This window comes from Kogia breviceps, chromosome 3 (genome assembly GCF_026419965.1).
Source record: "Kogia breviceps isolate mKogBre1 chromosome 3, mKogBre1 haplotype 1, whole genome shotgun sequence".
NCBI classification, from domain to species: domain Eukaryota; kingdom Metazoa; phylum Chordata; class Mammalia; order Artiodactyla; family Physeteridae; genus Kogia; species Kogia breviceps.
The window spans coordinates 15,695,452-15,708,520 of record NC_081312.1 but is presented as its reverse complement, the minus strand read 5'-3'; the positions used below and the strand labels follow the sequence as shown (position 1 = coordinate 15,708,520).

At 45.5% G+C, this 13,069-nt stretch overlaps 1 protein-coding gene across 1 annotated transcript in view; it reads right to left on the bottom strand.

Moving 5' to 3' along the window:
* Positions 1-395: 395 nt before the first annotated feature.
* Positions 396-13,069, bottom strand: part of KCNK10 (potassium two pore domain channel subfamily K member 10) — a 144,596-nt gene continuing 131,922 nt past the window's right edge. The window contains exons 5-7 of the mRNA XM_059059542.2: positions 7,843-8,029; positions 3,709-3,851; positions 396-1,660 (exon numbers count right to left, since the gene is read on the bottom strand). Coding sequence (XP_058915525.1) covers positions 1,040-1,660; positions 3,709-3,851; positions 7,843-8,029 — 951 coding nt within the window. The 3' untranslated portion in view covers positions 396-1,039. The remainder of the gene's footprint in view (positions 1,661-3,708; positions 3,852-7,842; positions 8,030-13,069) is intronic.

Sequence of the window (13,069 nt, the reverse complement as noted above, 5' to 3'; positions counted from 1 at the left end):
GCCCTGAGATGGAATGGTGCCATGGTCCTCCTTGGTGTGTCTCAGACATGCAGGATGTCTGTACAAATTTATGATCACCTAGACAGAACAGCAAGCCACCGGCACCATGCAAGGCAATAGTTTTGGTATTTTTCCCCCTCTTATCAAAACAAATTGTAACAGAAGTTCCACTGGAAAAGTGAACATGAACATTTCAAAAGCCAGTTTATTTTCACCATTGCACCCACTGAGGAAAATGCATGATTTTTGCCTGTAACCGTGCAGCGGCTGAGGCTGAGTTTTCACCAATGCTTGCAAGTTCTTTTGGATTACCTGCCCCTGTGAGAAAGACAAAATTCAGTAGGCTTCTGTCATTGGTTAAGGTAATATCCACAGTGTGATTTTTTTTTTCTTTTGTAATGAGGAAAACAATTGCACCTTTTAATATGTGTGCTCTGATCTGCTTCCAACAAATTCCAGGTGCTCTTGGGTCCCAAGGACATTCATTTGGAGCTTAGAAAGGCTAGGTATGCCCTGAACGGTTTGTATCAAAACTGGAGCTCAGAGCAACATTCCAAAATGTCCACTCTAATCCAAGTTACAAGTACCACTTCACCCCCCAATCCAGTCCCCTTCTGTGTGCGCACATATCACTAATGGTAGGTTCAGGAAATGACTCCATTTAAAAGACACACCTGTTCCTTTCAGACGTTTGGTCTAAGGAATAGCTGCCCTTTTCTACCCGCCAGAGCGGGGCGGCGCTTCACTGGGGCACAGCATAGCCTGGACGTGCCCTTGACCTCTGCGGCCGGCCGTGACCTCCTCTGCCTGCGAAGGCTCCCTGGGTGTCCTGCGGTCGTGATGGAAAGTGAACTCCTTGTTCTTTGATTCCTTTTTGCAGAGCAAGTCTTCTCAGTCGTTTATGGCACAGTGAAATATATTCTTCGATGCTATGTAATTTCGGACTAACGAGAAGTCTTGTTTAAGGCACGTGTCTCAGGGTGAATTACTAAACAAAACCAAACCCACAACGCTCGGTCAAGTCCAATGTCCTTACCGTTTAGTTTCTGCCTTCAAGTAATGCGTTATCCTCGCGCTCCGGGTCTTTGGTGTCCGTGGGGACCACGCCATTCCCCACCTCGGCCTGCGGCTGGATGCAGTCAGTCAACACGGCCGTGCTGGAGTGGTCCGGGTTACACACCTTCTCCGCCGCCTCCTCTCTCTTCTCCTCATCCAGGGAGTAATTCCGGAAGGTCCTGTAGATCTTCTGAACATCCTCAGGCAACGTCTTTCTGATGTCCTTGTTCTTCCTCTTGGTGAGTCTGGAGGCGGACCCGAACTTGTTGATGATGTTGTCCTCAGAGGCTCCCTGCCCGTGTTTGTTGAGCTGCTCGGAGCCCTGCAGGCGCAGGTTGTTGGGCCGGTTGTTGATGCTGTCCTGGGACGAGGCCTTGAAGCGGCCCGCGTCCAGCGCGGCGAAGACGGAGCGCTTCTCGGGGGAGAGCATGTCGAGCGAGTGCGCCCTCTGGTCCAGGCCCAGGCGCCGGCGCTCCATGCTGCGGAGGGTGGCCGCCCGCTGCAGCTTGTCGTGGATCTCCACGCTCAGCCGCCGCCGCGTCTCCCGGAACTCCGCCGTCACGTTGGCCTTCCACTCGGCCGCGTGCGCCTTGATTTCACCCACCTGGCGGAGAGACGGGAAAACAGCCACGCGCTGAGGCATTCTCCTCCGCCTCGGCGCTCCGCCCCAGGCGCTCCGCCCTCGGGCGTCCCCGCCGGAAGGAGGCCGGGGGGCGGGGCCGCATCGCCCAGCGGGAGGGCCCGGATGCTACCTCTGCCCTCGCCCTTCCTGCCGCCTAGACACCCACCTCCGAATGGCTCGGGTCTAACGTGGCTCGGGAAGGCCCACCTGCTGGGGAACCCGACGGAAGCTCGAGCTCTGGAGACCGTGACTGAAGGAGGAGAGGCGTTTGGCATTCTGGGGCAGAGATCAATGTTTGGAGTCGGACAGGCCTGAGTTCCCGTTGTTTCCGCCCCCTTTTTAACCGTCTGCCCTCCTTCCTCCAGCATAACTCCCGGGCGGTCGTGCCTAGCTCCCAGGGTTTTTCCTGTTACGTGAGGCAGGCATGCATCTAGCGTGTTCAGCAGACACAAAGCAGGTGTTCAGCAGGCCCTTTGCCCTTCCCTGTCCCTCCAAGATGGATCTCTATCTGGGTAAGGTGACCCACCTGTCCCAGTTAGCCTGGGAATGTCCCGCTTTTAAAAGGGAAAGTCCTCAGTCCTGGGCACACTGGTCAAGGTGGTCACCCTTTATCTGGGCCGTGCTATGGCCTTGTGCTAACCCTGGTTTAAGAAGACCCTCCAGGGCACACGGTAACCAAATTTCCAGGGTCAGGGTGCAGGAAGGGGGCGTGTTCAACCAAAGCCCACAGAACACACTTCCTTAGAGTGAAGTTTTGCATGAGGATCAATCCCAAATCTCTGGGCTCTTTTTCAGCAGGGCTATTAGTTAAAGTCTCATGCTTTCCTGTACAGATGAGTAACTCGGATTTTTGCATTGAGGAACGTCAGTATTTATGTTGTGGCTTTCTCTTTTGTTATAGCTGATTTTCAGCAGGTCAGTTAGCTATCTGGGGAATCGGACTGGAGAGTGCATTGACATGGCTTATGCGAGCCAGGAAAATTAAAGCATCACCCCCAGGAGTGATCTGGGAGACGACTCCATTCAACAACGCTCTCCTGGGGCCTTCCACATCAAATGGCCGCGTTCTGGGAAGGCAACAGTCACCCTTAAAAAGGCTGCCCCTCCTTGCCTTTCTTTGGGTTTCATCTCCTTTCCTTTCTTTAGCACTTTCCTTCTCTTTACTTTGCCCTCCTTCTTTCTCATTTCTTTTCCTCTCTTTCCAGATGAACTACGTGGACTTTTTTTTTTTTTTTTCCGGTACGCGGGCCTCCCACTGTTGTGGCCTCTCCCGTTGCGGAGCACAGGCTGCGGACGCGCAGGCTCAGCAGCCATGGCTCACAGGCCCAGCCGCTCCGTGGCATGTGGGATCTTCCCGGACCGGGGCACGAACCCGTGTTCCCTGCATCGGCAGGCGGATTCTCAACCACTGCGCCACCAGGGAAGCCCGACATTTTTTTAAAAAAAACAAAATCTACCTTTCCTCCTTATGCCTTCCTTTTCTTGCCTCTATGTAGGTTTCCATGCACATTTATTTGAGGAAGGAAAGGCTGTGTGCCCCTGGCCACAGAGATATACTTGTTTCTACAGATCTGACAACCAAGAGGGGGCATAAGTGAAAGGGACCCCTTGAGTTCACTTCCCCATGGCCAGCCACAGTTCAATAACTTCAGTCTCATACGGAATTGAGAAAAATTCACATATTTGCTGATTGGGGACAATTGCACACCTCCCTCAACTGAAATCTACCTCTGCTATGTTTGTTTTGCTTTCCATTTCTTTTTTTAAAGTAAGTTGTTGTTTACTAATCTTTCCAGGAGCTGTGGGCTGGTGGGTCATCAGATTTTCGCACCTGCCAAAAAAAGGATCCAGAAATAACTGCTATTCCATTTAGCCTGGCGTTTGAAACAATTCAAGGATTCAACATGAGGAAGCCTAGGAGCCCTCCATTTAGTAGGACACAGTCTAGCCCATAGAATAGAGATAGGTAATTCTTAACACGAGCTTATCTGATCTCAGGAACATTCACAGAATCTGGAAGGGGGTCCTACCTCTTCTTTTGTCTTTTTGGACAGAACCCGTAGCCAATCTCCGATCATACTGAGGACAGCTGCAAAGTAGGCAAGGCCAACAAGGATCCAAAACCACACGAGGGGCTTATACCACTCCCGGTAATTGATGCCAGCGTTTCCCCCTGAAAACAACCAAATGTTACTTTAACCAGGATCTAGCATATAGTCTTCGCAGAGCAAACATGTCCCAGTCTGTGTAGCAGAAATGTTGTCCGTCACCATCTAACAGCTACTAGGCTTGCTGTAATATACAATGTGACATCGGTGGGATGGCAAGGAAAAGACGTGTCTCTTCCCTAAAGTAGCCTGACCTGTGGCTTAGCTTCCTCTGAATCTTGCCCACTAACCATAATACCCGTAACAAAAAATATTCAGTGGCCAACTTGATCCACCTAGTCTAAACCTGAGCTTGACGATGAATGACTTGAATTAGAGGACAACAGAGCAGGCCCAGTTGTCAAGTTTTTCTTAAGCTGCCTTAAATTTAATAAAAATAAAATATCATTAAATAATCCCGAATGGTTGGGAACTCTTGGAACCATTTCCTTCTTAAGCACACGTGCATTTACCAAGAGATGAGTAGATGTATGGAAGTAATATTAGAATTAACGGTATTCCTGAGACTCGGACCCAAGCAATACTGCTAACCAAGGGATGGCGTTTGCATGATCCTAATCCGTAGGGTCAGTTAGACTGAGCAACTAGAATCACCGTGCTAGAACGAAAAGGGACCTTCCTTCAAGGCCAGCTAGTTCAATCCCTTTACAAATAGGGATCACAGTAAAAATCCATCAGACCAAATTGACTAGCTGCTTGACTGCATCGACTGGCTGTCCCATTGAAAGGACCAATCATTATTCCAAGTAATTAGCCTATTTATTCTAGACCTCCTACAGGCACTGCCTAAGGTAGCCATGCAAAAGAGATTCCAAGCCCAGCGCCCTCTCCTAAAGAAGTAAGGAAGCTCCATGAAATAACTACCAGCCTTGCTCTCACTCTGTGAGATGTCGTTGCCCACTGAAGCAGGCAGGTGGCCATTTCTAAGACAACCAACTTGAGCCATGGATTGGTAATTATGGTACCACATGGTGAGTGATCACTGGTCTTTCCCAGTGATCACTGGGGCATGTTTGTAACCTCATCTAGCATCCTTGAATCCACACTGAGCTCTTATGGTATCAAGCATACCTCCCAAAGGCAGCTGGGCGGGCACTGTGGCTTGTGGCTCTTTTCAGGGTGACCAAACCCACTTTGCAATGCCGCCCGCGAGGTCTCCATAGCTACAGCCACTTCTTAAAATTAGAATTCCAAATTTTGGTAAAGGGCTCTGTGGCAAACCCCCCCCTCGGTTTGGTGTAGCTGCCTTGCTTTTCCCTTTCAGGCAACTCTCCCCGCTCAGCTTTCTCTAGGATACAGCTGGAGTTTCTGCAACATTAAGTGGGTTTCGAGGTTCATTTCATCTCTGCGCTAGGCTAGAGAACTCTGCAGCTTCCTCCTTGGAGCTATCTAAAAATAAATATTTACCTTCACAAGTCACCATCACCCAAAAAAGATTGTCACTAGGGCGCGCTAGCGAACAAGGCTGCCTGTTCCTTTATCAGCTGCTAGCCTGGAATGCAGTCAGGGTCTAAAATGCTTGTAATGTTGTTAGACTGTCCTAAAGTGAGTCAGCTACAAAATAAACCAGCACTTGATCCCTGCGTGGTGATCGATGTTCTGATCGATATTTCTGAATTGATGCCCTGTCAAATCACAGCAACCATCAACTCTTGTTAATGTATCTTTTTAAATGACGGGCATCCTTCCCTTTTGCTCTTAAAAGTATTGCCAAAAGGTTGTGACACACTTCCAGTGTTCTAAGGCATGCATTCTTCAGATTGGTCTATGTTAGCCCTGGAAACTGCAGTCTAGAAGGGCCTGGTCCAACTGCAGTCAGCACCGTGAATTACAGAAGACCCCAGTCTGCGGAGACTTCAGAACAAAGGAAATATGGCTCTGTCATCTGCGGTGAGTAAGGGAATTAAAACAGTGCTATGCAGGGAACCCTGCTCAATATTCTGTAATAACCTAAGTGGGAAAAGAATTTGAAAAAGAATAGATACATGTATACCTATAACTGAATCACTTTGCTGTACACCTGAAACTAACACAACATTGTTAATCAACTCTGCTCCAATAGAAAATAAAAACTAAAAGAAAAAAAAGAGAAAAGTACTCTGTGGGAGACATATTTACATGTACAACCACCGTTATCAAAAACCCATGGGGAAAACATGTCCATTTTCTCTCACCCAGTTACAACAAAAACAGACTTTAAGACATTCTAACAGTTCTACGTGTTTATCTGTAGATTTGCCCATTTGCTCTATTAAAATCTTCCATTGTTAAAGATCATTTAAAAAAAAAAAAAAAAAAAACAGTGCTAGTGGCAGTCACACCCTTACCGGGTAAGTAAACATCAGGTCAAGTGCTGGTGTGTGCTACGTAGTCACAGCCCATGGTGGCTCATAAGGATAAATAATCCATTTAAATCACAAGTAATGTTTTAAATCTCATATTCCCAAGGCTGTGCTATTTGTGCCCCAGATTAACAGCTTGACAGATGGAACTGAGCGCTTGGTTAGACAGCAGGGTTTACCATAAGTGCCCTCCAGAAGACAGTCCTCCAGACAGGCCAGTGTTAGCACAGGGGGCTCTGCAGCACAACAGAGTGCAAATGATGCTTTGGGGAACTTAAAGATGCTGGTGAAATAGCTCTAAACTGCAGCTGCCGTTACATGTGTTTACCTGGGATCGGCACCTCAGCTGAGTTTTCCCACAGTGCAGCTATGGATGATGCTAAGGAATTAACCAGACAGTTGTTCCTCTTACTTTCCTCATTTCTCTGTGTGGTGTCTTTCCAGAGCTTCAGGCCTCCCATCAAATGGCATCAAGTGACCTCTTGCCCAAGCTGAGGAGCTGCACAATGGTTGAGCACTGTGCATAAGGAAAGATTGGTGGGGTCCCAGGCCTCGGGCTCTTTGTAAACAATTTTAAATCACTTTGACTTTGCAGTTGTTAGTCCTTAGCCAATAAAAAGGAAGAAAAAATTAAAACTGCTATTTCTACAAAGTGGACTTCAGTCTTCATCTTCCCAGTTGGAATAGCTACAAAATCACTCCAGAATTAACCTGGAGATACCCATGCACCTGCTGACCAGCCTTCACGCCTTCACACCCTCCCCAGAATTTGCTGTTTTGCAGATTCCGGGAGAGGAGATCCCTGTCCTCTAAAAATGTATAACTTATGATAGACTTGCTTGGTCAGAGTGTTCACTTCTTGAAGTAGAAAATGATCAACTCTCTGACCACCTAGAACTATTCCATTAGGAAAGAGAAGGATGGCCTCCTCCTTCTCTTCCTGCCTTCCTACCACACTCGGAAAGTGGTACACGTAAAGGTGTCAGATCTCATCTCAATTTTTAAGCTCCCAGTCCCTAGATGACTTTGATGGTGGTTTTCTTTTGCTTCCTTAAGCACACAGTTCATTGGCATTTATTTTTACAATGAAGGCTATTTCTCCTTTATACGTTCATGCAGAAGCCATTATAATACTAGATTCCCTCGGGGCAGTTTTCAGCTCCTGGTAGGTCACCTGAGTCTTAAGTCTTGCATCCGGACATGCCCAGGACAACTTTTGCAGGGACAGCGGCTCTCACCTCAGCATCAGGCAGCTTAATCTGCAGATCACTGCAGACTAAACTCTATGCTAATTTCTCCAGAGTTTCATATTTGCCCCTTGCTAATATAGCCTTTATCAATTGATTCAAGGGGCCTTAATACAATTCAGAAGTCCAAAATCCAATGAGAGATTCATTTCACTCCTAATTGATATGGTGATAAGGACGATCTGCAACCTGGCGGGGGAGAGGCTGGCTTCCTTTCAAGGCAGCAGCCTGCTGCTGTTTGCCTCGCACAGGACCACGGGTTTGAAACAAGCCTGTGCACAACAGCAGTGATGCTGAGCCTTTTTCATTTGCTTCTCCCACATCTTTTCTCATGGTTTGGAAAAGCGCTGCCAACAGAATCTTTTCCCCACCAGGGCCCTGGTGACTGGGACGCCCAGGGTTCTTACCTGCCACAAAATCACCAAAGCCAACCGTGGTGAGAGTGACCACCACGAAGTAAATGGACTCCAGGGCCGTCCACCCCTCAATGTATTTGAAAATGACAGCGGGGATTGTCACAAACACAACACAGCCGGCCAAGATGAACAGGATGGTTGAGATGACCCGGATCTTGGTCTGACTCACTTGCTTCTTCTAAAGAACAGCAAAAGAGAAAGAAAGATAGGCAAGTCAGCTCCATCACCCCAGATTCGGAAGACAGAGGTAGAGAAAAAAACATCAGTGGGTTGGAGCCTCTCTGTGGTCATGGGCAGCTCTGTGAGAATCTGATGAAAGCTGTGGACCCTCTCCTAGAAAAATGCACATTCAGAAGTTTTCAGGGGGTCTAGGGGTCCTTGGGCAAGAAACCCCACTTACCTTGGGGTTTAGCAAAAGAATCATGCCCATGGAGTCCAGAGATAGACTGGAGGCACGCTGGTGTCCTATTGAATGGCACTCAAGACAACACTGGCATGGCATCTAAACTGAATTAATCCCTTAAGGTCTTCTCAAAGCTCCCAATTTGCCATTAGAGACTGTCATCAGGGGACCCTAGCACCATTACTCAACCAAAGCCACATGCTATCATAAATATATATTTAACACCAGAGTGCCTGGACCTTTGTACATCGCCTAGATTGAGTTTCTGCAAAAGTACACATTTACGTCATGGAAATCCTTACCATGTGATCTGTTTCCTAGTCATTGCCTTCAGGTAACTTAGAGAGCAGAGAACCTCCAGAGTACAGAGAGAACTTTGCCTTCATACACCTCATTTTACAGTTGCAAAAAGAAGCCAACAAGGGTAAGGAACTTGCCTAAAATGCTGCTAATTAGGGGCAGAGCCAAGATGCGAATTCTGGTGTGATCTCAGTCCGGTGTGCAGTGATGGAAACCGACTTTCAAGTTACTCAACGATTCACCAGTTCCAAGTTGCCGGAGTGCTCCCCTAAGGGAAGAAACCAGACTAACCTCCGTGAAGAATAGGCCTTCCTGTTTCCCCTCTCGGAAGGAAGACTGAGAATAAAAACTTGTCACTGAGCGATCTTGTCACCGTCCAGGAATTCCTAAACTTTCATCACAGCAGGGTCACATCAGCCAGGTTTCCCAGGACAGAAATGGTCAAGAGAGATTCTTCTACAATCAACCGCTCGGCTTGACCAGGAAATGCTAGCCAAGGCAATGGGCTAGGTCTCCAAGATAGGAAGGTTGATGATGATTGTTTCCCTTCCTCTCATTCTCCTCTTCCTCCTTGACTTATGGAGACAAACATCAGTACCACCTCTTCACTGGAAAACGCCAAGGGACAAAAGCTGGAAAAGGAGTGGAGAGGCTGCTCTCCTCTGTAATCATGCCTCAAAACCACCCGTTCCACCTGCCTGGGGTCCTGAGTCCCAGGTATGTTCAATAAGTCAGAATCGAATGGGCAGGTAAATGACAGGAATAGTGGAGAATATTTATTTGCACAAATCTCAGTCAGCACTATTTACACTCCAGTTCCCGGATCAGTATGTTCCCCTAAATATTCGTAGGAAAAGCTAAAGACATACAATCTTTTCTAAAAAGGGGTCAAGTTCTCTAACTCCTAAGAGAGTACTCCGTATATAAAGTGGGAACAGGAAAAAGTAAATTGATCCATGCTTTTGTATAGTTCCCTCCCCATCTCCTCAGAAAAAAAAAAAAAATATATTGATACTTTTGAAACTGCACATGAAAATACCATTTTTCCACAAATGAAAGTACTGTGACGAGATAAATGACCTGAGAACCACAAGGAATGTTTCACCCATTTCATGAATTTCCAAATAGGATATTATAGAACTTTGAGGGGGCAGTTAAGGCCCCTCTGAGAATCCAGGAAATTAGTTATTATTAGCCTAGTTTTGTTTGTAAACATGTACAAAAATCCAAAGCCCAAAAGGAGATTTTTACCATAGATCATTAAGTTAATCTAATTGCCGGCAATGGGAACATCATTTTCCCCCTCAGTAAATCGTCCTCCTCAAATGCATAATGAAATTAAAGTGAATTAAATGTTTGTGAGACACTAGTTAAGTCAGAAATTAGGATGCGAATGCAACTGCAATCCAAATGAGGTGGAGATTGGCAAAAGAGAGCAGCGCGTACAGAGGAAGCTGGAGACATTCCCAGGCTCCAGGAGGTGAGCAGAGGGAAGATGGCACCGGACAGCATTTGTTTGGTAGGAGGAGAGGAAGGTGAGTAACAAAGGCTAGATGGTGGAGTCTTAATTGCATTATCTGTTGGAGAGTTCATCTGCAAGGTAAACATTTCACCACTGCTCACTGCCCAAGCCAACCAACATCTCCCTGGGCTGCTTCCTCCAGACATCCTAGGGTCATGCTCAGAGAATTCTTGGAGAATTTAGTCATCAGAGTATTTTAGGGACTTATGAAATCAAGTGTCTCGCATGCGCCTGTGTGTGTAGGTGTATGAAATTGCGTATACCCATACTTCACTATAAAAGGAAGAGATATGGGTGTAAGATTTTGGCAATATCTGTTATTCTGGATACTCATGTTTTTGCTGCCCTCTAGACACTTAAAAAAATAAAAAGAACAGTTGCCTTAATTGAACATTTTAAACTGTAGCTTTCAAGTTGGAACCACAGACACATCATCCAGTGACTTCTGGGCTTCTTATCCTCATTAGCTCTGCACCCATTCATTACTACAGTAAAATGGTGTTTAAGAACTTGGCGTCTAGGGGCAACCTGCTTGAGACACATCCCCTCCCCGCTGCTAAATGACTGAGTGACCTTGGGCAAGTTTCTCAATTTTTCTGGCATCAGTTTCTTCCTCTAAAAATGGAGGTGAGACAATCCACCTCATAGGATTGTCTGCAAGATTAAATAACTGTGTAAAAGCTCAGCACAGTGCCTGCTAAATGCTTGAGGATTCTTAGCAATCATGTTTGATGTAAAAGTTCAAGGCTTTCCTTAACTGTGGACATTCCCGGATTTAATGTTGCCCTTTGCTATTGAGGAATGTTCCCTCACATCTGGCTTAAGATCGATCATCTTTGTTTAGCTTCAGGTGGTCACTGCTGGTTTTCCCTTCCTGGATACATTATCTCCTATAATTACCTCCTTTTCAATAAGAAAAAAGTCCTCATTCTCCCTTGGTTCTTTTGTGCTGACTCTGGACTGAGCTCTCACACAGTCTCAGCTCACAATCTTGGAAGCTTTTTAATTTACCTTTTAATTAATTTCCCCCAAGTTTTTCATTATCCTTCTGAAACTGACAACCTTCTGAAACTGACAAGAATTGCCTAAGGGTTGCGGTCTCAGGAACCAGCTGCAGAGGGTCCCTGAAAGGCACTGCCCTTGGGTTCCTTGAACTGCCCCCCTAACTCCCCCACCACTTAGGGAGTCAAGCTGTGTTTCCATGGTGGGGTTGCTAGGCAAAATCCCATTGCTTATTTACCAGTAGGCAGAGCAGCTAGCAAAAAGCTTTGTGAGAGCCCAGATCTGACTGAGCTAATGTGTTTTTAGGCTAACAAAATTGTTATCTGGGAAGAGATGGTTTGATACAATATTTGGGCAGAAGTGATAGAATAGTTGTATATATCTGTCCAAATCTTGTTTTCACACTTTTTGGATTAGAATAGATGATGTGGTTTTTCCTTCTCCTTAGGCAGATGGTATCATGCAATACTATTTCCCGCGACCGACAGGCACTAACTGTAGGCATTTTTGAGGAACTCAAACCACACCTCCTGTACAGTTCTTTTAGTTGTCAAAATTATGTGCAATTGTTCCAAAGAGCAAAATACATTTCATAAACAGGAGGCAGGGGAGCCAGCTCTAAGAGCTCTTCTTTGAGAGAGGATGCATGTGCTGACAATCCGGGTAGTGTTTACTTGTTTCAGACCTCAGAGGGCGAAGCCACATGTCCAATTCTCATCAAGCATAGTGGTCTTCCCCTGTTTGTTTACTTCCACAGTCTTATTTTAGAGAACAAGTATATTTCTATTCATTTGTGGGCTATTTCTTTTTTGATCTTTTACCCCTCTCTAATATCTATTCTTCTTTTCACTTTTATGAGATTTCTTAGAATTCTGAGATTAGCAATACAGATTGTTGTGTATGGCTGAGAAACTGTTTATTTGCTGTGATTTTAAGCCAGGACATTGGGCATTTTATTCAATAATAAAGACACTGCCATAAAAACCCTAGGACAGGAGCTAGACATGCAGAGCTCTAGTTTATGGTTCAGTTTTGTTTTGTTGAAATGCAAACACATCACCATGGTAATACAGTTGAACTGAGAATGATTTCTCAAAATGGAAAGATAATAGGAGCTGTCTCACAAAAGAGTTGACTTTATTTTCTGATACTATTATGTTTTTCACAAAGATTTCTTTTTAAAAAGTCCAGTTCTAACGAGTGGTTTCAACATCACAACGAATAGCCACGTAGTACCAGTAATTCTATGAAGTATGAGGAGAGCTGTTAAACACCATTTGCCTATAATCTCCATGGCAGAGATACTATAAACACACATTAGTAAGAATCGTGCAGTAAAATCTCCGTGGAGCCTACTGAAAATGTCCTACTCAAAAGCAGGATAGTATCTATGCCAAAAAAAAAAAAAAAAGTTATATCTAACATCTGACTCTGAGCCGCGATGCAGCATCCAACAGATTTCTGGCCAGTTCAGTGCTTTTCTGGTATGGCCACGCAAAGTTTTTGAAAAAGCTTTTTGGTGTATACAATTAAATTGTTTTTATCACTGAAATGCCAACATAGGTGCACCTGGGATGAAGAAAAATTAAAATCCAGAAATAATCATAATTCTCAGCTGTTCCACTCCGGGAACGGTTTAATTAAAATCTTTGAAAGTTTTCTGTTCAAAAATTCCGTGGCTTTTAACATTTGAAGATAATTCTCTATTGGAACACAAGATTTTTCAACCAGGTAATTCATTCAGCACATAATTATTAAGAACCTTTTACATGTCAGGGGTTGTTCTAGTTGCAAGGGACACAGGAGTTAAAAAGAGAGACAGAAAGTTCCTTCCTCGTGCACACAAAGTCTAGTTGGCTGGGGTGGGGTGGGAACATCTGAGTCTTTGGCCAAAAATAGTCTTTGTGGCGCTGTCCATGGTGCCCAGCCCTGGTCTGACCATTGAAGGGAAAGTTATTACCTAATGACATCCCAGTGATTAAAAATATCAC